Here is a 22,094-nt window from a genome sequence, read left to right as displayed (position 1 = left end):
AATACTAGTTAATATATAATTCTATGAGTTGTGTTCTTATTAAAATAATTTTGTATGAGAAAATATCTTATATGGTAAATTTCTGTCCTAAAGTAAAATGGTTGTTTAGGAAAGAGATAATATAGGACAAGATAGAAAGTCTAAGCATGCCATAGATGGCCTATGTCATATGCCATATTCATGGATGGCCTATGTCAGATGTAAGATTTTACATCTTATCAAGATAATTTCTATGTTATCTTTATTAGATTTTTGATAGCTTAAAAAACCTGAGATTTAAAAGGGTGAAGGCTTTTACAGCCACATAACCTTCTATGTTGCCCTTAAAGTCCTTTGATTATCACTTTGGTTAGATGAATAACTATTGTTTTACAATGACCTATCATTCTATTTTGACCAAATGTTTTGAGCCTTTTAACATCTTTCACAAATGTCCTCAAAATCAAATCCTAAACTAAATCTCTGACTTATTTCTTGGGCTCATCAAAGCTATAAAAATTAATCAATGCAAGTCTGTAAATCTTTTTATGGCTTCCAGTCAGGTCATAGACTCCAGTATTACCATCTCCAGCCTCTTGAAAAGGTCCTTAACAGGTGCTATTAACTAATCCATGTGCTGTTAAGTTACAGGGCTTTGACTCCCAGATGGGCATATCTCATCTAAAGAACATGCTGACTCTGCCAGTATCTGATACCAATCTCAAGTCAACCACAGCCTCATCTTTAGAACCAGACAAAGGTGACAATCAAAGTATACTGCCTTAATAGGACACAGTACAAGCCTGTATTAAAAAACATTAAGATTCATTTACTAATTTTGCCCCATCTGAATTAATATAATTTATTCTGTGCCTTAATTCTAAATAATTTAAATGTGTAGCTACCTGTGAGCTTCCTTTCCTGTCATTCTCAGAATGAGGCAAGGCTTATGACCATTTTGTTTGAAATGTTGCCAATTATGTTTTACTTTACCTTCAAAATTGAAACTATCCAATCTTTCTAGGCCCAGGGACCATTGCAGAAGTGGTGGTCATGTGATATTATAAGGGCTGGTTTTGAGGCATAAACTTAGTTCAGAACCTCCAAATCAAGGACAGGCACACAGATGCCTAAACAGCTAAACAAAATGCTTGTGTTTTGTATAACTAACTGCTACAAGCTAAGATTATAGTAGCCCAATGCATAAATTATGTACATAAGTCAATCTTATAACTTTGTTTTTGGCTTTTGGTTAAGGGTTAATGAGTGCCTGCCCTCCTCCATTCTAATCTGGCCTGAAATGTTTAATTGGCTCTAAGTCTTTTGACTCTAAGTTCCTTGGCCATAGGTGTCCCACTGGAGGGCATGATGGACCTGGGACAGGTAGTCACACCACCCCAGCATTAGTATGGGACAAAGTAAAACTTGGCCATTGATACTGCCTCTGGCATATCTTTACCAAAAAAGAGGAAATATAAACCAAAAAATAAAATACTGAGTCCCCTACCAACTGAACAAACCCTCCCCCTTGGCCAAGGGAACCCCAAGAAAAACCCTTAAAAACTTAATTCCCAGCCATGATGGGATGGAAAGTCAGGCATGCCTCATTATATTGCCTCCATTTTATGATTTAGACACTACAATTGACCACTATTAATTATCATAAGACTGACAGAAAAGGGTTTTTATGGCAATAAGCTATCAAATTATAAACAGGACCTAAGCCCATGCCAGACAAGGATTAAGTCTCCCCACAAGATAAACAGAGTCATATGTTACATGCGTGTTCATTCAATATGCATGTGTCAGGACTACTTTCATAAATATTCACAGGTCCTCCTATAACTTGTTCAATTGGTATGTTTAGCCAACCTTTCATCATGTCCCCACAGGACCCCTGAGTATAATGGACAATGGAGAACAAACTTACTTTCTTATTGATATGGGGGGCTACATATTCTATAGTTAACATCTGCCTATCCTCTGATTCAGAAAAGACTGTGATGGTTACAGGAATGTCAGGGCAAATTGTGACTCACCCCTTCCTACAACTTGTAGATTGTCATCTTAAAGACCACAATGACAGGAAAAACTAAAGAGATAAACCACACTCTAAAAAAATCACATTGCCAAAATATGTCAAGAAAGTAATTTGACTTTGGATGAATTTTTCCCATTGCCTTACTCTGAGTCAAGGTAACACCCCAAAGTGGGAGCAGGTTGAACTCTTTTGAGATTGTTTATGGGAGACCCTCCTTGGGAGTCCCACCTTTAGACCTAATAAAAGAATTAAGAATTAAACAATACATACACCAGTAGGGCAGACATTACTAACCATGCATCAGTTTTCTGCTTCCAGGTCCTCATACCCTAGAGGCGAGCCCCTTCACCCTTTCCACCAAGAGTTAAGGTACTGCTAAAAAGTCTTGGAAAAAAACAAGGACCTGACCGGCAGCTAGTCAAAAATGGATGGGACTTATGATGCACTGCTGACCATGCATTCATCTGTCAAATTGGCTGGAATTAAACCTGGATACATCACACTCAGGTGAAGGCTCATCCTCAACCTGATACCTCAGACAAGCAGCCTGCCTGTTCATGTGTGCCAAGAAAATACCTAAAGCTGTATTAAAGAAAAAACATCACACAGATAAGTATTATCCTTTTCTTAACATGAACTTCTTAACAAGTTTTGTAGTCATGAATACATTATTTATCTCTGCTGAAACTAACCTTTTTGCTGAATGGTGGCTTCCCTCCAGAATAGAACAGACTGCTGGGTCTGTGGGGAATTGCCCTTTCTTCCACTGCAGGCTTGCCATGGTGCATGCAAGCCACCAACCTAAGTACTTGGAGTCATTTCTATACCTGGTATGGGGCAAATTCACCCATTTCCCTTTCATGGCCATAACTCATCTCATCATAAGCCTCATGAATTTCCTACTTGCCAGGAAATCAGGAAACATGTTTTTCAACTAAGTTGCAAGCAGATCAATGTCATCTCCACCTTGGCATATGCTGTACACAATGGTGTCAGATGGCTGACAGAGGTACAAATACAGGTAATAGGTCAAGCACCACTGTGCACTGAACACCACAACCGCAGCACACCTCAAGCTAACACCTGTAACATGGGATGGTTACCTCCCCAGCAATGTAATCAAACTCTTCAACTGACTAGCAATTATATGGCTGGGGTAGCAAAACAGCTCCTTCTCACATGGAGACAACCCTTCCCCCTGGGGCTGGCTATGGGCCTGTGGCACTCACAGTTGGCCCTTCCTACCCTTTGATTGGACTGGCAGATGCATCTGGGAGCACCCTTACCTACCAGGATGAATCCTGTTCCATCTAGACTCTGCCTGCCAACTGGGAAAGCACAAATACCAGACACCACTGTCAAAAATGTGCATCCTGGTGGTTTTACCCACTAGCCATCTTTTTCCCCCAGGCAGTGACCATGGTGTAGAATTGCAAGTAGAGGCCCTGGCTAAGCATATGGCTGCTGCCTTTAATAACACCCACCATGCCATCACTCTTCTTACTGAAGAAACTTCCAGAGTAGGCAAGTGGCCTTACAAAACTATATGGCTGTAGATATCCTGACTGCAGCCTAAAGCAGCACTAGTGCATTAAGACTGTTGTCTATATATACTAGATTATTCTTACAATATAACCTAACCTGTGCATGCATTGGATACTCATATTCTGCTATAGATACCTTCTCCCAATAACGGATTGGTTTAGTCAGCCCCTTAGTGCATGGAAGACTTTTATATATAGCACAATTGGTATTTTGCTCATTGTCCTCTTCGGCTGCTGCGGATTTTATTGCTGTTGTATACTCTGCACAAGGATGCAGGAAAGATGTTCTCAGAAACTCCTATGTCCCTGCATCATAATGCTCCTGCAAATTCCTACTGCAAGTCTAGGAACTCGAGAATATTTCCAACTCCAGGTGGACAAATTCCATTCTGGTACCTCCTAACTATGGCCCTTCTCAGCAGGAAGTAGCCAGATCAACTATGCCACCCATTTTCCATAGAAATGGAATGGAATTTCACAATGGAAAGTTGCAACTGAGTGGCTTAGGTTAAAAATGCATTTTTGAAACTGTTTTTTCTTTTCTTGCTTTTAGCCTTGAAAACATACTTTGAAATTCTTGGTTTCCCTCCCTTCCCACCTGACACTCCCTTGCACTGCTGGCTTATCTAATTATGGGATTGCTTAGAAGTTCCAGGGGCTAATTTTGAGACAAATCAGACATGGAGACTCAGCTGTGAAATCCCAGAGATTACCTCAAGGAAGTTAGTCTACAACCTGGCCATTGTGAAGATGACACCAGCCTATGTTTCAGGTGGAGCATGACTCAAGATAGCCACTGGGACAGGACACACAGACCTTGCACCCAGTATCACTCCTGAATGCCTCCCACCCCAAGTTCCCCTTTTTAAACCCTTCTCCCCAGCCTAAAGTTTGGAATGGTCTTAAAAGACCATTCCAAAGGCTGAGCTTGCATTCAGTTACACATATATGTAAAAGTCTCTTAATACAGTATATCTTTAACCAAAATTTACCTTCAAAGTGCTCTCTGTTAGCAAAACATCTTTCATTATACCACAATTTTCCTTTCACATAGTCAACCTACATAAATAAATAAAATATCACTTAGCCAATATGTAGACTTAAGATATCTTAAGATATAAGATAGAAAAAACTAAAAAATTTCAAAGTTTGATAGTTCAGGAATGTGAGGCAAATAAAGAGACAAAAATTATATGCAAATAAAATAAAAGATTATAGAATGAGGACAAGAAACAGGAACATACATTTTGAACAATGCACAAAAAAGGCATAAAGAGAAAAGAAATCACACATGAATTAGCATATGTTAATGGAGGATGCTCTTGTCTATGAACTGTCTTTCAGAAGCTACCAGAAGCCATTAGTCTTTCAGCACAGTTATAATGGGTCACATGTTTATCTTTTATTCCTCATTAGTGGCAGCTGGGTTTAAGGAGCGTTCCCAGAAGCCTGACAGCAGCAAGAAGCAACAGGAAAAAGGTTTTGAAAATTGGTCATGAGAGACAAGCTTCAATATACTGAATGTGTTGGATATAAATGTTGGATATTAATTAAATGCAACAGTTTGAGATTATTTTATTATAGGAAGATTCTGACCTTCAAATTTCTGTTGGGATGTAAGAAAGACTTTCTTACATTTTTATAGACTAATAATAAAATCTGTATAATCTGTGTGCAAAAGCCTTTGCTGATATCTAATGATAAAACTTGAACACATGAGGAGACACTTCTTTTTTTTTTTTTTTTTTTTTAAATTGAGAAGGAGTCTTACTCTGTTGCCCAGGCTGGAGTGCAGTAGCATGATTTTGGCTCACTACAAACTCCACTTCTCAGGTTCAAGTGATTCTCCTGCCTCAGCCTCCTGAGTAGCTGGGATTATAGTCACACGCCACCATGCCTGGCTAATTTTTTTTTGTATTTTAATAGAGACAAGGTTTCACCATGTTGGCCAGGCTGGTCTCGAACTCCTGACCTCAAGTGATCCACCTGCCTCGGCCTTCCAAAGTGCTGGCATTATAGGTGTGAGCCACTGTGCTGACCGAGGAGTCACTTGATTGATTGATTGATTGATTGACATGGGGTCCTGGCTCTGTCACCCAGGCTAGAGTGCAGTGGCATGATCGTAGCTCACTCCAGCCTCAAACTCTTCAGCTTAAGCAATCCTCCCGCCTCAGCCTCCCAAATAGCTGGGACTACAGGTGTGCACCACCATGCCTGGGTAATTTTTTAATTTTTTGAGGGAAAGGAGTCTCACTATATTGCCCAGGCAAGTCTAGAGCTCCTGAACTTAAGCAATTCTCCTGCTTTGGCTTTGTAAAGCACTGGGACTATAGGCATGAGCCACTATGCCCGGCCGTCAACGAAGTTTTTTAAGTATCTACATTGTGCCATGTACTGTGCTGAGATTTTTCATATGTAGTGTTACTTAATCACCTCATTTCTAAGAGGTAGATATTGTTATGCTCATTTTAAAATGAAGAAATTGAGGTCCAGAGAGTTATACAACTTGTTCAAAATTTTATGTTACATGGCTTAGTCCAAAATTTGAATCTAGTCTGTCTTCATTTATTCATTCACTGACTCAATAAATATTCATTGAGACTGCCTATGTGCAAGGCCGTGTGGTAACTTATCAGGATAAAATAGTAAATAAGATAGATCTTGACTGGAACCTAAAATCTTGTGAGGCTAGTCTGGGGGCTCAACAGACAAAATAGGGTGATAATGATAGGAATTTGTGCTGAGAACTTGGAGCATGCACAGGAGGAGCACCTTGGTGGTCAGGGAGGGATTTCTGAAGAATGAGTTGAAATCCTCTAAGTGAAATAGGAGGAAGCAGTGCATGCTAAGTAGACAAAACATGTTATGCAAAGGAGTCGAGGTGTGAGAAATGTTAGCACATTCAGGGAAGGTGAGTGGTGTAGCATGGCCAGGCAGGATGGCTGCAGGTAGAGGCAGGCACACTCAGGTTGAAGCAGTAAGCATTTTGTGTGTCACAAGAATTTTAATTTTATCCTTAAAGAAGTGATCCATATTCCTTGCTGTTGCCACTAAACAGATTTTGGTGGATAACTAACAGATTTTATCTCGTGCCAAATCCCCAATTTAGGGACCTTTGACTGGAAATGCTCTGTCAAAATAATTATTCCAAGTTACTCAAGTTTCTGCTTAAATTTCATTCATCTCTTTGAAAAGGCCTGCTTTAATCACCCTATTTAAAACAGAATATTATCTTCCCCTCACTCTTTCTCTTACTCTGCTTTAATTTCAACGAGCACTTATTACTATCTAAAATCACATTATGTATTTGTTTGTGTATTTTTTAATGGTCTAGCCCCCTCAGTAGAATGTTAAGCTACATGAAAGTAGGGACTTTGTCTTGTTCACTATGGAATCATCCTTGTCTGAATAAGCATGGAATATAGGAAGTGCTCAACAAATATTTGTTGAATGGATGAGATTTACTGAATGAATAAATCATTAAGTATTCACTCGTTCAACTACCTGCCTAAACACCCACATACATCTCATTCTGAACATCTTTGCTTCAATCATTAGTAAAAGAGGTCTTATTTAAAGATAGATCCTTATACTCTTAAAAATAATTTCACTTTTTCCCTTCCCTCTACTTCCCAATTGAAGGGGTGGCCTGCCCCTCCACACCTGTGGGTGCTTCTCGTTAGGTGGGACGAAAGACTTGAGAAAAGGAATAAGACACAGAGACAAAATGTAGAGAAGGAAAAGCAGGGCCCAGGGGACCGGTGCTGTGCTTACAGAGGACCCACGCCGGCCCCGGCCTCTGAGTTCCCTTAGTATTTATTGATAATTATCTTTACCATCAAAAAGATAAGGGAGTGACTGGACAATAGGATCATTGTAGGGAGGAAATCAGCAGTAAGACATATGAACAAAAAATCCTTGTAACATCAATAAGTTTAAAAGAAAATGCTGTGCCTTGAGATGCATATGCGAACATCTCCATAAACCTTTTAGCAGTATTGCTCCAGCAAGCCCCACCTTATTCCTAAAGGCGGTTTTCTCCTTACTCAGTAAACAAAGCACACAAAGGGTTTTACCTGGAGATGTTCCATCTCCCAGGGATGGGCAGGAGACAAATGTTTTTCTTTTTCTCTAGATTTAAGAGAATGGTGATGACCTTTAACCATAAGCAGCCTTTAGGCACTTGTTTAACAAAGCACATTCTGCACCGCCCAAAATCCTTTTAACCTTAAGTCACCACAGCACATGTCTCTTGCAAGGACAAGGTTGGGGGTAGGGTCACAGATTAACAGCATCTCAAATACAGAACTAAATGGAGTCTCTTATGTCTACTTCCTTCTATATAGCCACAGTAACAGGCTGATCTCTCTTTCTTTTCCCCACACTCAATCCCAGCACCTTTCTACCTTTGGAACACTGTATTTCCCCTCTCCCTCATCACTATCAACCATCCCTGAGTTTTACTAAGATATTTTAGTTTAATAGGACTTATTAGAATATCCTTGCTAATTGTAAAAACTTCCATGAAGAGCAATTCGTGATTATTTTTTAATATTGCATAAGTATTTATCCCTTGATCTCCCAATCAAGTTCTAGGATGTATTGTATCTATATGTCTGGACACATAAAATTTCTAGGTACAAAATTATTTATGGCAGCATTGTTTGTAATAGCAAAATATTGGGAAATTACCCAAGCATCCAGCAATGGATGATAATTTAAATAAACTCTGGTTAGTTCATACAATGGAATACTTGTAGCTGTAAAAAAGAAACAAAAAAGAAAAGGAGGCTATTCTCCTTTCACTAATACGGATTTTTTTCTATGATAATTATTGATAAGTGAAGAAAATAATTTAGCATACTTTGTATATAGTATAATAAAAGGCAGAAAAGTATATATATTCATAATTATTTGAATTTCCATTAGAAAACACTGAAAAGATATAAAATAAAAAAAGATTACCTGCAAGGGACAGGGAAAAAGTCAGGGTGAATACACAGAGAGGTGGGATAGAGACTTCTCAGTCTATATCTTTTTGTAACTTTTTTAGTTAACTATGTGAATGTATTACCTATTTGAACATCATAATTTTTAGGTGTTGAAAATTCTCATTTCCCTTGCAACATGTCCATTCTTGCTATAGGCTGTATGAGAGGGAGGTGGGGCCTTTGGGAGGTGATAAGATGAATGGAATTAGTACCCTTATTTGATGTGGGGGTGATTCAGTGAATCAAGTTAGTCCTCTTATAAAAGAGAACCCAGGGAGATCCCTTGCCCCTCTGCCATGTGAGGACACAGTGAACAGATGGCTGTCTACGAACCAGGAAGGCAGCCTTCACCAGACACTGAATTTGCCTGTGCCTTTATCTTGGACTGTCTAGGCTCCAGAACTGTGAGAAATAAATTTCTGTTCTGTATAAGCCACCCAGTCTATGGTAATTTTGTTATAGCAGCCCACATTGGCTAAGATGTCTCTGTTCAAAAATCCTTATCTAGGCTGGGTGCGGTGACTCATGCCTGTAATCCCAGCACTCTGGGAGGCCAAGGTGGGTAGATCGCTTGAGGTCAGGAGTTTGAGACCAGCCTGGCTAACATGGTGAAACCCTATCTCTACCAAAAATACAAAAATTAGCTGAGCATGGTAGCACACACCTGTAATTCCAGCTACTCAAGAGACTGAGACAGGAGAATGGATTGAATCCAGGAGGTGGAGGTTGCACTGAGCTGAGATAGCCACTGCACTCCAGCCTGGGTGACAGAGGGAGAGTGTCTCAAAAAAAAAAAAAAAAAAAAAAAAAATCCTTATCTAGTACTCCATTTTGATTTATATGGATAGACAGAAAACACACGAATAAATATGAGATAAAATGAGAGAAACAGCCAAGCATTTCTTATCACTAGTCCTCTCCTTGTTTTCTTCCCCTTTATTGAAATGTCTGTTCTTTTTCATTTGTTTTATTAAAGTTCTCTTATTTTCCTTATTTGGGATAACCAGGTCATAAACTTTCTTAATCTGAAAGATGAATAATCTGTTGTCTGGAAATAGAAATTCTGGACTTTGGTTCTTTTGTCTTAAATAGACTGTAGATGTTGATTTCACGGTCTTCAAGCTTCTACTGTTGTATAAACAAAATCTAATACCAGTGAGGTATATTTTGCCTTTGCTCTTTCTGTTTGGATACTTGTAATATTTCCCCCTTAACCTTAAAACTGAGGAATATATTCCTTGGATATGCCTACATTTTTTCAGTGCTCCCTGGAATTTAGTGGATTGTAATATATAGCCTTGGAACTTTCTTAATCTCAGTTAATGTTCTACTATTTCTTTTATTATTGCCTGTCTCATATCTGTTCCTTTTTAAATTCATCTGAAAACTCTTTTGCTCACCTGTTAGCCCTTCTGGATCCCTCCTCAAAGGCTCACTTTCGCCCTCGTGATTTCTAGCGATGTTCCTTAGATGGTTTGAGAAGTTTCTTCATCTTGATTTTCCATGCCACTTCTCTGCATTTAAACAGTGGCCATTCTATCCTTCAATTTATTCCATTTTTAATGGAAATTTTGGTATTCAGTCCAAGGAAGTATTTTTATGCTGCACTTGAAGCTCTTTATTGATGTTGACTGTGTTCTTGCTAATACCTCAGTGCCAATGACGGTAATCACAGAGTGGGTGCTCATTGGGTATCTGTGAAATTATTTTATTTAAAAATGTTGTTCTTGTTCAATTGTTGCCTTATCCACCAGTGACTCTAGTTTTATTCTAATGATCTTTGCTCTCAAAATGCCAGGTTACCTTAAGTTTGCTTTGAAGGGAGGGCTCAGGTATGGTTTGTGGAGCACCTCGAATTTTGACAACTGGAATAATAGATGGCAAAGTGGTCTCTAGCCCTCTGGGCTGCCATGCCACCACCTTGGAAACAGAAGGGGTTCCCCTCTTTCCAAGTCTCCTTCAACCTGCCTACCTCAGGCACAGGGAGAATGCAGCTCTCCCGGTAGGCCCATCTCCAGCCTCACTCTCAGCCACACTCCCAAAATTGAGAGAACCCTTCCCTAGGATTTCATGGAGCTCTGCCAGCCAAACTTCCTCCAGAATCCTTCCCCTTCCCAGTCCTCTACTCCCCGCTCTGTGTTGCCAAGCACTTTGTTCTCAGGTAAACCATGAGTGAGGTAACGACGTGCCAGATCACCTCAGTGAGATTCCTCAAAGCAGGCTCCCAGTGAGCCCAGCTGTCCAGTGGCCCCAGCAGCCTTTTTTGACTCAGGAGGGCAGGTAAGCTGAAGATGAAAGCTAAAGGGAGTTAAAGGTCACAGTCTCCTCCATCCATTTATTTTACTTTTTATGTGATTCTTCTTTAGGTGTAACTTTTAAAAATATATATTATCCTTTCTTCAGTTTCCTATAATGTTCCTTTCCACTTATTGTGATTACTGAGATATTTGGATTTATGTCTACTGTTTTACCTTGTAGTTTTTCTATTCTTTTACCTTTATCTCTCCTCTCCTTTCTTCCTTTTTGTAGAATAGATGGATTATTCTTTAATCTTGTTTTCCTTCGTCTGGTGGTTTGGAAGTTTTAGGTTATATTCTTTTTATTTTAGTTTTTTGGTAATTATCCTTCAATTCTTAACATATATGCTGAATTGCACATTTTTCTAACAAATTCTTAACTTATTCCCCATATTGGTTCTCCTTACAAAGATCTTAAATACTTTATTATCCACTGAAAACTACTGCCATTTCTCCTTGTTATATTGTCTAGAGTTTTGGTTCCATCCAATTATTAAACACAAAATGTATGACTTATTTTTTATTTAATTTATTTTAATTTTTATTTTGAGACAGAGTCTAGCTCAGTCACCCAGATTGGAGTGCAGTGGCACGATCTCGAGTCACTGCAATCTCCGCCTCCTGGGTTCAAGCAATTCTCATGTCTCAGCCTCCCGAGTAGCTGGGATTACAGGCATGTACCAACACATCTGGCTAATTTTTGTATTTTCTGTAGAGACGGGATTTCGTCATATTGGCTAGGTTAGTCTATAACTCCTGACCTCAGGTGATCCAACCGCCTCAGCCTCCCAAAGTGCTGGGATTACAGGCGTGGGCTACCGCGCCTGGTCATAACTTATTTTTTATACCAATTCCATTCTTTGAACACATATTTACTAAGTGCATACCTTGTGTCAGGTGCCATTCTAGACACTGGGATCTAGTAGCGAACAGCATAGACAGGGCTCCTGCCCTCCCAGGTCTTAGAACTTACATTCCAGTTTTCCTCATTGCTTTCTGGCATCCTACTCCTTCATGGGAATTTCTGGATGGTAAATCCTCCCAATGTCTTTAGGTGTGAACATTCTCTTTTCACTCTCATTCTTGAGTTACATAGTTTAGCTAGATATGGAATTCTAGTTTGACAGTTATTTCCCTCTATTCTTTGTAATGCAAATCATTTTTGCCCATCTGGCTCTCTCAGTTATCTGCTCTACTTGTCCTCTGATTAGTATGACAATTAGTCAGTTCTATTTGCTTCCTGAGAAATAAGTGCTCCTTTCTCATAGACAGTGTGAGTGTGGGTGTATGTGCACACAGACTGGAGCCTGCACAATCCAAGATAAAGGTGCAGGCAGATTCAGTGCCTGGTGAGGGCCGCCTTTCTGGTCCATAGCCATCTGCTCACTCTATGAGGACAGAATAGGGAGGGCATATGGCAAATGGCTAGGAACACTCATGATTTCATTTGTGGTTTTCCAACCGAAGCATGCTTATATGCTGATGGGAATGACCTAGTTCATTAATCACAAAACTTGACTTTTTAACATATAGGGGAGATAACTGATGGAACAAAATCCCCCAAAAGGCCAGAAGCAGACCAGTGACTATATTAGATGACATTTTTGTGTAAGTTAGAAAAGGTACCCCTTTCTCCAAGTAGGACAGACTTACACTGGGGTAGATGGATTGAGGAGTAAAGTGTTAGCCAGACCCCAGCACCTTACTCTCTTCAGTCAAGTGCCCTTGTGCAGAGTCCGAACTGAACAACCATAGCTAGCCTGGACATAGCATAGGAGACAGGGTGGGGGTGGCCTCTGAAACAGGGAGGAGCACTTCTTCCTTTGAAGCAGAAGAGGTGAGCACTGCTTAATGGTTGCTACAAATATATGTATAAAAAATATATGCTACAAATTCATATATATATATAAATATATATTTTGTTTAAACTATAAATAATATAGTAACTGGAATAACTTATATTGTGAATTATTGTCTTGCATCTCATCTCAAGTCACCAAGTAAACACATATCTTCTAACCAGCCCTGGAAAATGTAAAGCTTCTTACCCTTTCAAAACCACAAAAGTCTGCCCTGGAAAACTAGAAGAAAAGAAGAAACTTTAATTTTTGCTTGCATATCAGAAGGCCTAACAAAACATAGCAATTTAAATTATACTAAAGGAAATAAACCATATAAATTCCTTGAAACAAAATTATACCAAAATTATATGTTTTTTCTATCCTAGCAGTTAGGATAGCCAAACACTAAAAGCAGACTCTGATATAGTTTATACAATATCCAGGGAATTTCCCCATCAGTCTTTGCCTCATTTCATTATTTTATTAATTTACTTATACCGATTCGAGAAGAAAACCATGCCTTTTAATGATTTAAATGGAGGAATTAAGAAGTGTGCAGGTGGGCCCGGCGCAGTGGCTCACACCTGTAATCCTAGCACTTTGGGAGGCCGAGGCAGGCGGATCATGAGGTCAGGAGTTCAAGACCAGCCTGGCCAACATGGTGAAACTCCGTCTCTCCTAAAAATACAAAAATTAACTGGGTGTGGTGGCACATGCCTGTAATCCCAGCTACTCAGGAGGCCGAGGCAGGAGAATTGTTTGAACCTAGGAAGCGGAGATTGCAGGGAGCTGAGATCACGCCATTGCACTCCAGCCTGGTGACAGAGCGAGACTCAGTCTCAAAAAAAAAGAAGAAGAAGAAGTGTGCTGGCATATGCAAGTCTGCCGCCCATTTGGGTTTAGGAAGTCACACCCTCAAGCTATTATTTTCTCCTTTGCCACTGTGTTCCTTCTGCCCAGCCCAGAGCAGTCCAGAGATCGGGACTTACAATATGCAATCCCTGTCTACTTCTCTGCACTTTGAATTTAAGCCATTGTAGCGTTCCTGGTTTCAACTTTCTGTTTTAGCAATTATATAATAAGCATGTAAAAAAAAAACCCAGATCCCCTAGTCATCTGAGCAACAAATGGTACTTTGTCAGAGATGGTAAGGAAGGTTCAGGTATATGTGAATATTCTTATAACTGAAGAAAGATAATAATTACCATGTATAAGAAATATCTGCCTCTCAATCAATACCATTTCCCCTTCTTTACTTCCCTCTATCATTTCTCCTACCAATCCCAAGTCTTTATTGCTTGTCTCATCTCTGTTGTGGTAATTTTTGAGAGATACTTGTTAACATGTTTAAGAATTTTATGGTATGCATATTAACAATCTTCACCTAAACGTGTATTTCCCTTCACTCAATCCCAATACTTACTTTTCACTTATGTTACTTTGTAATACTGTATGTGGCTTTATAAATTACCTTAAAGCATTTGGGTAACATATATGGCTATAAATAAATGGATCAATCAATAGATAGGTAGACAGATCTTTTCTGCATGTATATATTTAAAACTTACTATGAATTTGTACAGCAATAAAACTAGCACCATTTCCAAATTATATATTCAATACTACGAGGTAAAGGAAAAAGTTGCTCTATTATGCCTTTATGTTTTTCGAAAGAAAGAAGCATTTCAATTTTAAGATACACCACACATAACTCAAGTATTAAATATTTCTTTATGTGTCACAGAAGATATTTAAGGTTAGCTATTAGTTACAAAGCAATTTACATACCGATAAGATGTAGTGTGATGGATAACGAAGATCTTCACTGACAAAAAGGCCCAAAGAGGTGAGGATAACTAAAAAGTGATTCGTTAAAACCATATCCACCAATGAAAGGTCTTCATGTTCTAAATGAAGAAATCATACCATGGATTAAAAAGTAAGAAAAAAGTGAGTTCCTTAGTGAAGCAAAGACATTTTATAGATGTTAATCAAATATCGATATAAGTAAAATGCTCAAGATGAAGGCAATATTAGAGGAGTTACCTTCTTGAAGTTGGGAATAGATAGTCTGTGTCATGTTAAACCATGTGGTATCATGATCATGCCAGAATCCACCAAAGGTTATGCCTATGTAAACACCTACCATGAAAGAAAAGGAAAATTAAAGCCAGGCCATTTTATAAGGTGAGTCACTCAATTGTATGGTGTTAGAGCCCAGAGGCCGTTCCATCTTCCAACCTGTTGTCCTTTCTTGCCTCAACTCCCTCTCAGCACTTTGACTCTCACTTCCCCAAGCATTGGAAAGATGAAGCAACTTCAAGTTACACCACATAATATTAGCCAACCATCTGACTGACTCCTAGAATGATTACTGCTGGGAATAATATGCCCTTAAAATCAACCCTCTTAAAGTATTGGTTCATTCTCTTAAAATATCTTCCAAATTGTACTGTATCTTTTTTTACGTGGAAGGGCATCAGAATATGCCAAATATGCCACTTTGGTTTAAGGATTTTTTTTTTACCTGAAGGCAATTGAGAATCAACAAATGCAGTCTCTGCCCTCCCTTTATCTGCTTAAAAGCAAAGCATAAATTGCCCCTTGAACCAGAAAAATAAAGAGCATTTTTATCACTGGAGATAGGGAGCCTTTATTTGCCATTAGTTCCCCTACATATTTTCTAGTCACAACTTCCTTACAGCTAATTGTTCCTTGATTCCTAAATCTACTTCCTTTGTGAAAACGGTATATAATTTCCTGATTTAACCACTTGAGCTTCACTTCTTTTTTGTGAACTGCCATGCACATAAATCATAAAAAAAAAAAAATTGTGTGCCTTTTATCCTGTTAATCTGTTATTTGGGCTGGGCATGGTGGTTCACGCCTATAATCCCAGCACTTTGAGAGGCCGAGGCAGGAGGATCACTTGAACCCAGGAGTTTGAGACCAGCCTGGGCAGCATGGTATAACCCTGTCTCTACAAAAAATACAAAATTAGCCAGGCATGGTGGTGCATGCCTGTAGTCCCAGCTACTCAGAAGGCTGAGGTGAGAGGATCGCTTGAGCTTGGGAGGTCAAGGCTATAGTGAACTATGATCATGCAACTCCAGGCTGGGAGACAAAGAGAGACCCTTTAATTCCTAGAGCCCTATTCACTAAGCATAAGAGAAGAGAGGAAAATTTTTCCTCCCTAACAGTACCCTTCTAAGCATAAAGATGCTCCTATTTCAGGAGTACAATTTTAGTTAATAATTTTTAAAAACTCCAAAGAAGAAAATTAAAATGTAAACTTCAAGACAGGAGAAACTATGATTTACTTTTTTATATGTGATTTTAAAAACAGAAAAAACTTTTGCTAAAGTTTCATTAAAACCTTGTAAATGAAGAAGATTGAACATATCACAAATCCTAAAAGTTCTTTGTTCCCCGACCCCACCTTTTCTTGGTCATAGGTAGGAATGTCTAGAGTCTTTTGTGTTTTAAATGTGAGGTGCTGATCTGAAGTTTTGTCAAAGGACACAACTACTGGGCTGGGGAGGCGGGGAGGCTAAGGAACCTTGGCAAGCTAACGCATATACTTTATTTCCAAAAGAGGACATTTGTAGAATGAGTCATATTGTGAGGTATGAGTTTTAACTCCCAGCTCTTTTCTGTTTAAGGAAAGCTGTAGAAGGAAGTGTTATTTATTATTGTATACTTTTTCCAGGAAGAGGAAAACTAAAGACAAACTTTGCCTTTCTGAGAATTAAGTCTAGTTTTACAGATAATGGTGGGAAATTTTTTTTTTTTTTTTTGACAGTCTCACTCTGTCACCCAGGCTGGAGTGCAGTGGCGCAATCTCCACTCACTGCAACCTCCACCTCCCAGGTTCAAGCAATTCTTGTGCCTCATCCTCCTGAGTAGCTGGGATTACAGGTGTACACCACGATGTCTGGCCAAATTTCAGTATTTTTGGTAGAGACAGGGTTTCGCCATGTTGGCTAGGCTGGTCTCAAACTCCTGACCTCAAGTGATTCGCCCACCTCAGCTCCCAAAGTGCTGATATTACAGGTGTGAGCCGCCACCCAGCCTAACGGTGGGATATTTTAAGTGGGAATAATTATAGATGTCCAGCATGCTATCACATGACCAGATTCTTGCAAAAAAAGCACTATTTAATGGAGACATAATACAATAAACACTTTATGCTGGTTAATATTTACAGACTAAAATTAAGTTACAGGCTACTCTCTGTGACAAACTATCCCAGGGCTTACAGAAGCTGATGCAGACCATTGTGAAAAGTTTAGCTTTTATTCTAATGGCAAAGGGAAGCCACAGGAGTGTTTGACGCAGGGAAGTGATGTGATCTGGTTTATACTTGAGAACATCACTCTGGTGGGTGTATGGAGGCTGGTTTGTATTGGCACAAGAATGGAAATAGAGAGACCACTTAAGAGGCTGTTAATCAAAACAAAAAGATAGCAGTAACCTCTGCAGACTTAAATGCCCCTGTCTGACAGCTTTGAAGAGAGTAGTGGTTCTCCTAGCACGCAGCTGGAGATCTGAGAACAGGCAGACTGCCTCATCAAGCGGGTCCCTGACCCCTGACCCCTGAGCAGCCTAACTGGGAGGCACCCCCAAGTAGGGACAGACTGACACCTCACATGGCCAGGTACTCCTCTGAGACAAAACTTCCAGAGGAACGATCAGGCAGCAGCATTTGCGGTTCACAAAAATCTGCTGTTCTGCAGCCTCTGCTGCTGAGACCCAGGCAAACAGGGTCTGGAGTGGACCTCTAGCAAACTCCAACAAACCTGCAGCTGAGGGTCCTGTCTGTTAGAAGGAAAACTAACAAACAGAAAGGACATCCACACCAAAAACCCATCTGTACATCATCACCATCATCAAAGACCAAAAGTAGATAAAACCACAAAGATGGGGAAAAAACAGAGCAGAAAAACTGGAAACTCTAAAAAGCAGAGCGCCTCTCCTCCTTCAAAGGAACGCAGTTCCTCACCAGCAATGGAACAAAGCTGGACGGAGAATGACTTTGACGAGTTGAGAGAAGTAGGCTTCAGACGATCAAACTACTCCGAGCTACAGGAGGAAATTCAAACCAAAGGCAAAGAAGTTAAAAACTTTGAAACAAATTTAGATGAATGTATAACTAGAATAACCAATACAGAAAAGTGCTTAAAGGAGCTGATGGAGCTGAAAGCCAAGGCTCGAGGAACTACGTGAAGAATGCAAAAGCCTCAGGAGCCGATGCAATCAACTGGAAGAAAGGGTATCAGTGATGGAAGATGAAATGAATGAAATGAAGCGAGAAGGCAAGTTTAGAGAAAAAAGAATAAAAAGAAACGAACAAAGCCTCCAAGAAATATGGGACTATGTGAAAAGACCAAATCTACGTCTGATTGGTGTACCTGAAAGTGACGGGGAGAATGGAACCAAGTTGGAAAACACTCTGCAGGATATTATCCAGGAGAACTTCCCCAATCTAGCAAGGCAGGCCAACACTCAGATTCAGGAAATACAGAGAACGCCACAAAGACACTCCTCGAGAAGAGCAACTCCAAGACACATAATTGTCAGATTCACCAAAGTTGAAATGAAGGAAAAAATATTAAGAGCAGTGAGAGAGAAAGATCGGGTTACCCACAAAGGGAAGTCCATCAGACTAACAGCGGATCTCTCGGAAGAAACTCTACAAGCCAGAAGAGAGTGGGGGCCGATATTCAACATTCTTAAAGAAAAGAATTTTCAACCCAGAATTTCATATCCAGCCAAACTAAGCTTCATAAGTGAAGGAGAAATAAAATACTTTACAGACAAGCAAATGCTGAGAGATTTTGTCACCACCAGGCCTGCCCTAAAAGAGTTCCTGAAGGAAGCACTAAACATGGAAAGGAACAACCAGTACCAGCCACTGCAAAATCATGCCAAATTGTAAAGATCATCGAGGCTAGGAAGAAACTGCATCAACTAACGAGCAAAATAACCAGCTAACATCATAATGACAGGATCAAATTCACACATAACAATATTAACTTTAAATGTAAATGGACTAAATGCTCCAATTAAAAGACACAGACTGGTAAACTGGATAAAGAGTCAAGACCCATCAGTGTGCTGTATTCAGGAAACCCATCTCACGTGCAGAGACACACAGGCTCAAAATAAAAGGATGGAGGAAGATCTACCAAGCAAATGGAAAACAAAAAAAGGCAGGGGTTGCAATCCTGGTCGCTGATAAAACAGACTTTAAACCAACAAAGATCAAAAGAGACAAAGAAGGCCATTACATAATGGTAAAGGGATCAATTCAACAAGAAGAGCTAACTATCCTAAATATATATGCACCCAACACAGGAGCACCCAGATTCATAAAGCAAGTCCTGAGTGACCTACAAAGAGACTTAGACTCCCATACAATAATAATGGGAGACTTTAACACCCCACTGTCAACATTAGACAGATCAATGAGACAGAAAGTTAACAAGGATATCCAGGAATTGAACTCAGCTCTGCACCAAGCGGACCTAATAGACATCTACAGAACTCTCCACCCCAAATCAACAGAATATACATTTTTTTCAGCACCACACCACACCTATTCCAAAATTGACCACATAGTTGGAAGTAAAGCTCTGCTCAGCAAATGTAAAAGAACAGAAATTATAAAGAACAGAAATTATAACAAACTGTCTCTCAGACCACAGTGCAATCAAACTAGAACTCAGGATTAAGAAACTCACTCAAAACCGCTCAACTACATGGAAACTGAACAACCTGATCCTGAATGACTATTGGGTACATAACAAAATGAAGGCAGAAATAAAGATGTTCTTTGAAACCAACAAGAACAAAGACACAACATACCAGAATCTCTGGGACACATTCAAAGCAGTGTATAGAGGGAAATTTATAGCACTAAATGCCCACAAGAGAAAGCAGGAAAGATCCAAAATTGACACCCTAACATCACAATTAAAAGAACTAGAAAAGCAAGAGCAAACACATTCAAAAGCTAGCAGAAGGCAAGAAATAACTAAAATCAGAGCAGAACTGAAGGAAATAGACACACAAAAAACCCTTCAAAAAACTAATGAATCCAGGAGCTGGTTTTTTGAAAAGATCAACAAAATTGATAGACCGCTAGCAAGACTAATAAAGAAGAAAAGAGAGAAGAATCAAATAGACGCAATAAAAAATGAAAAAGGGGATATCACCACCGATCCCACAGAAATACAATCTACCATCAGAGAGTACTACGAACACCTCTATGCAAATAAACTAGAAAATCTAGAAGAAATGGATAAATTCCTCAACACATACACCCTCCCAAGACTAAACCAGGAAGAAGTTGAATCTCTGAATAGACCAATAACAGGCTCTGAAATTGTGGCAATAATCAATAGCTTACCAACCAAAAAGAGTCCAGGACCTGATGGATTCACAGCCGAATTCTACCAGAGGTACAAGGAGGAACTGGTACCATTCCTTCTGAAACTATTCCAATCAATAGAAAAAGAGGGAATCCTCCCTAAGTCATTTTAGGAGGCCAGCATCATCCTGATACCAAAGCCGGGCAGAGACACAACCAAAAAAGAGAATTTCAGACCAATATCCTTGATGAACATTGATGCAAAAATCCTCAATAAAATACTGGCAAACCGAATCCAGCAGCACATCAAAAAGCTTATCCACCATGATCAAGTGGGCTTCATTCCTGGGATGCAAGGCTGTTTCAACATACGCAAATCAATAAATGTAATCCAGCATATAAACAGAACCAAAGACAAAAACCACATGATTATCTCAATAGATGCAGAAAAGGCCTTTGACAAAATTCAACAACCCTTCGTGCTAAAAACTCTCAATAAATTAGGTATTGATGGGACGTATCTCAAAATAATAAGAGCTATCTATGACAAACCCACAGCCAATATCATACTGAATGGGCAAAAACTGGAAGCATTCCCTTTGAAAACTGGCACAAGACAGAGATGCCCTCTCTCACTACTCCTATTCAACATAGTGTTGGAAGTTCTGGCCAGGGCAATTAGACAGGAGAAGGACATAAAGGGTATTCAATTAGGAAAAGAGGAAGTCAAATTGTCCCTGTTTGCAGATGACATGATTGTATATCTAGAAAACCCCATTGTCTCAGCCCCAAATCTCCTTAAGCTGATAAGCAACTTCAGCAAAGTCTCAGGTTACAAAATCAATGTACAAAAATCACAAGCGTTCTTATACACCAATAACAGACAAACAGAGAGCCAAATCATGAGTGAACTCCCATTCACAATTGCTCCAAACAGAATAAAATACCTAGGAATCCAACTTACAAGGGATGTGAAGGACCTCTTCAAGGAGAACTACAAACCACTGCTCAATGAAATAAAAGAGGATACAAACAAATGCAACAACATTCCATGCTCATGGGTTGGAAGAATCAATATCATGAAAATGGCCATACTGCCCAAGGTAATTTATAGATTCAATGGCCATCCCCATCAAGCTACCAATGACTTTCTTCACAGAACTGGAAAAACCTACTTTAAAGTTCATACGGAACCAAAAAAGAGCCCGCATCACCAAGTCAATTCTAAACCAAAAGAACAAAGCTGGAGGCATCACGCTACCTGACTTCAAACTATACTACAAGGCTACAGTAACCAAAACAGCATGGTACTGGTACCAAAACAGAGATATAGATCAATGGAACAGAACAGAGCCCTCAGAAATAACGCTGCATATCTACAACTATCTGATCTTTGACAAACCTGACAAAAACAAGAAATGGGGAAAGGATTCCTTATTTAATAAATGGTGCTGGGAAAACTGGCTAGCCATATGTAGAAAGCTGAAACTGGATCCCTTCCTTACACCTTATACAAAAATTAATTCAAGATGGATTAAAGACTTACATGTTAGACCTAAAACCATAAAAACCCTGGAAGAAAACCTAGGCATTACCATTCAGGACATAGGCATGGGCAAGGACTTCATGTCTAAAACACTAAAAGCAATGGCAACAAAAGCCAAAATTGACAAATGGGATCTAATTAAAGAGCTTCTGCACAGCAAAAGAAACTACCATCAGAGTGAACAGGCAACCTACAAAATGGGAGAAAATTTTTGCAACCTACTTATCTGACAAAGGGCTAATATCCAGAATCTACAATGAACTCAAACAAATTTACAAGAAAAAAACAAACAACCCCATCAAAAAGTGGGCGAAGGACATGAACAGACACTTCTCAAAAGAAGACATTTGGCCGGGCGCGGTGGCTCACGCTTATAATCCCAGGACTTTGGGAGGCCGAGGTGGGCAGATCACGAGGTCAGGAGATCGAGACCACGGTGAAACCCTGTCTCTACTAAAAAATACAAAAAATTTAGCCGGGCAT

General features: G+C 39.5%; 1 protein-coding gene across 1 annotated transcript in view; it reads right to left on the bottom strand.

Moving 5' to 3' along the window:
* The window catches only part of CATSPERB (cation channel sperm associated auxiliary subunit beta), a 153,847-nt gene that overhangs the window by 96,672 nt on the left and 35,081 nt on the right, over positions 1 to 22,094 (bottom strand). The window contains exons 7-10 of the mRNA XM_030803388.1: positions 14,740 to 14,835; positions 14,482 to 14,600; positions 12,901 to 12,933; positions 4,557 to 4,623 (exon numbers count right to left, since the gene is read on the bottom strand). Coding sequence (XP_030659248.1) covers positions 4,557 to 4,623; positions 12,901 to 12,933; positions 14,482 to 14,600; positions 14,740 to 14,835 — 315 coding nt within the window. The remainder of the gene's footprint in view (positions 1 to 4,556; positions 4,624 to 12,900; positions 12,934 to 14,481; positions 14,601 to 14,739; positions 14,836 to 22,094) is intronic.

This window comes from Nomascus leucogenys, chromosome 22a (genome assembly GCF_006542625.1).
Source record: "Nomascus leucogenys isolate Asia chromosome 22a, Asia_NLE_v1, whole genome shotgun sequence".
In the NCBI taxonomy this organism is placed as follows: domain Eukaryota; kingdom Metazoa; phylum Chordata; class Mammalia; order Primates; family Hylobatidae; genus Nomascus; species Nomascus leucogenys.
This window is presented reverse-complemented; position numbering and strand designations above follow the sequence as displayed.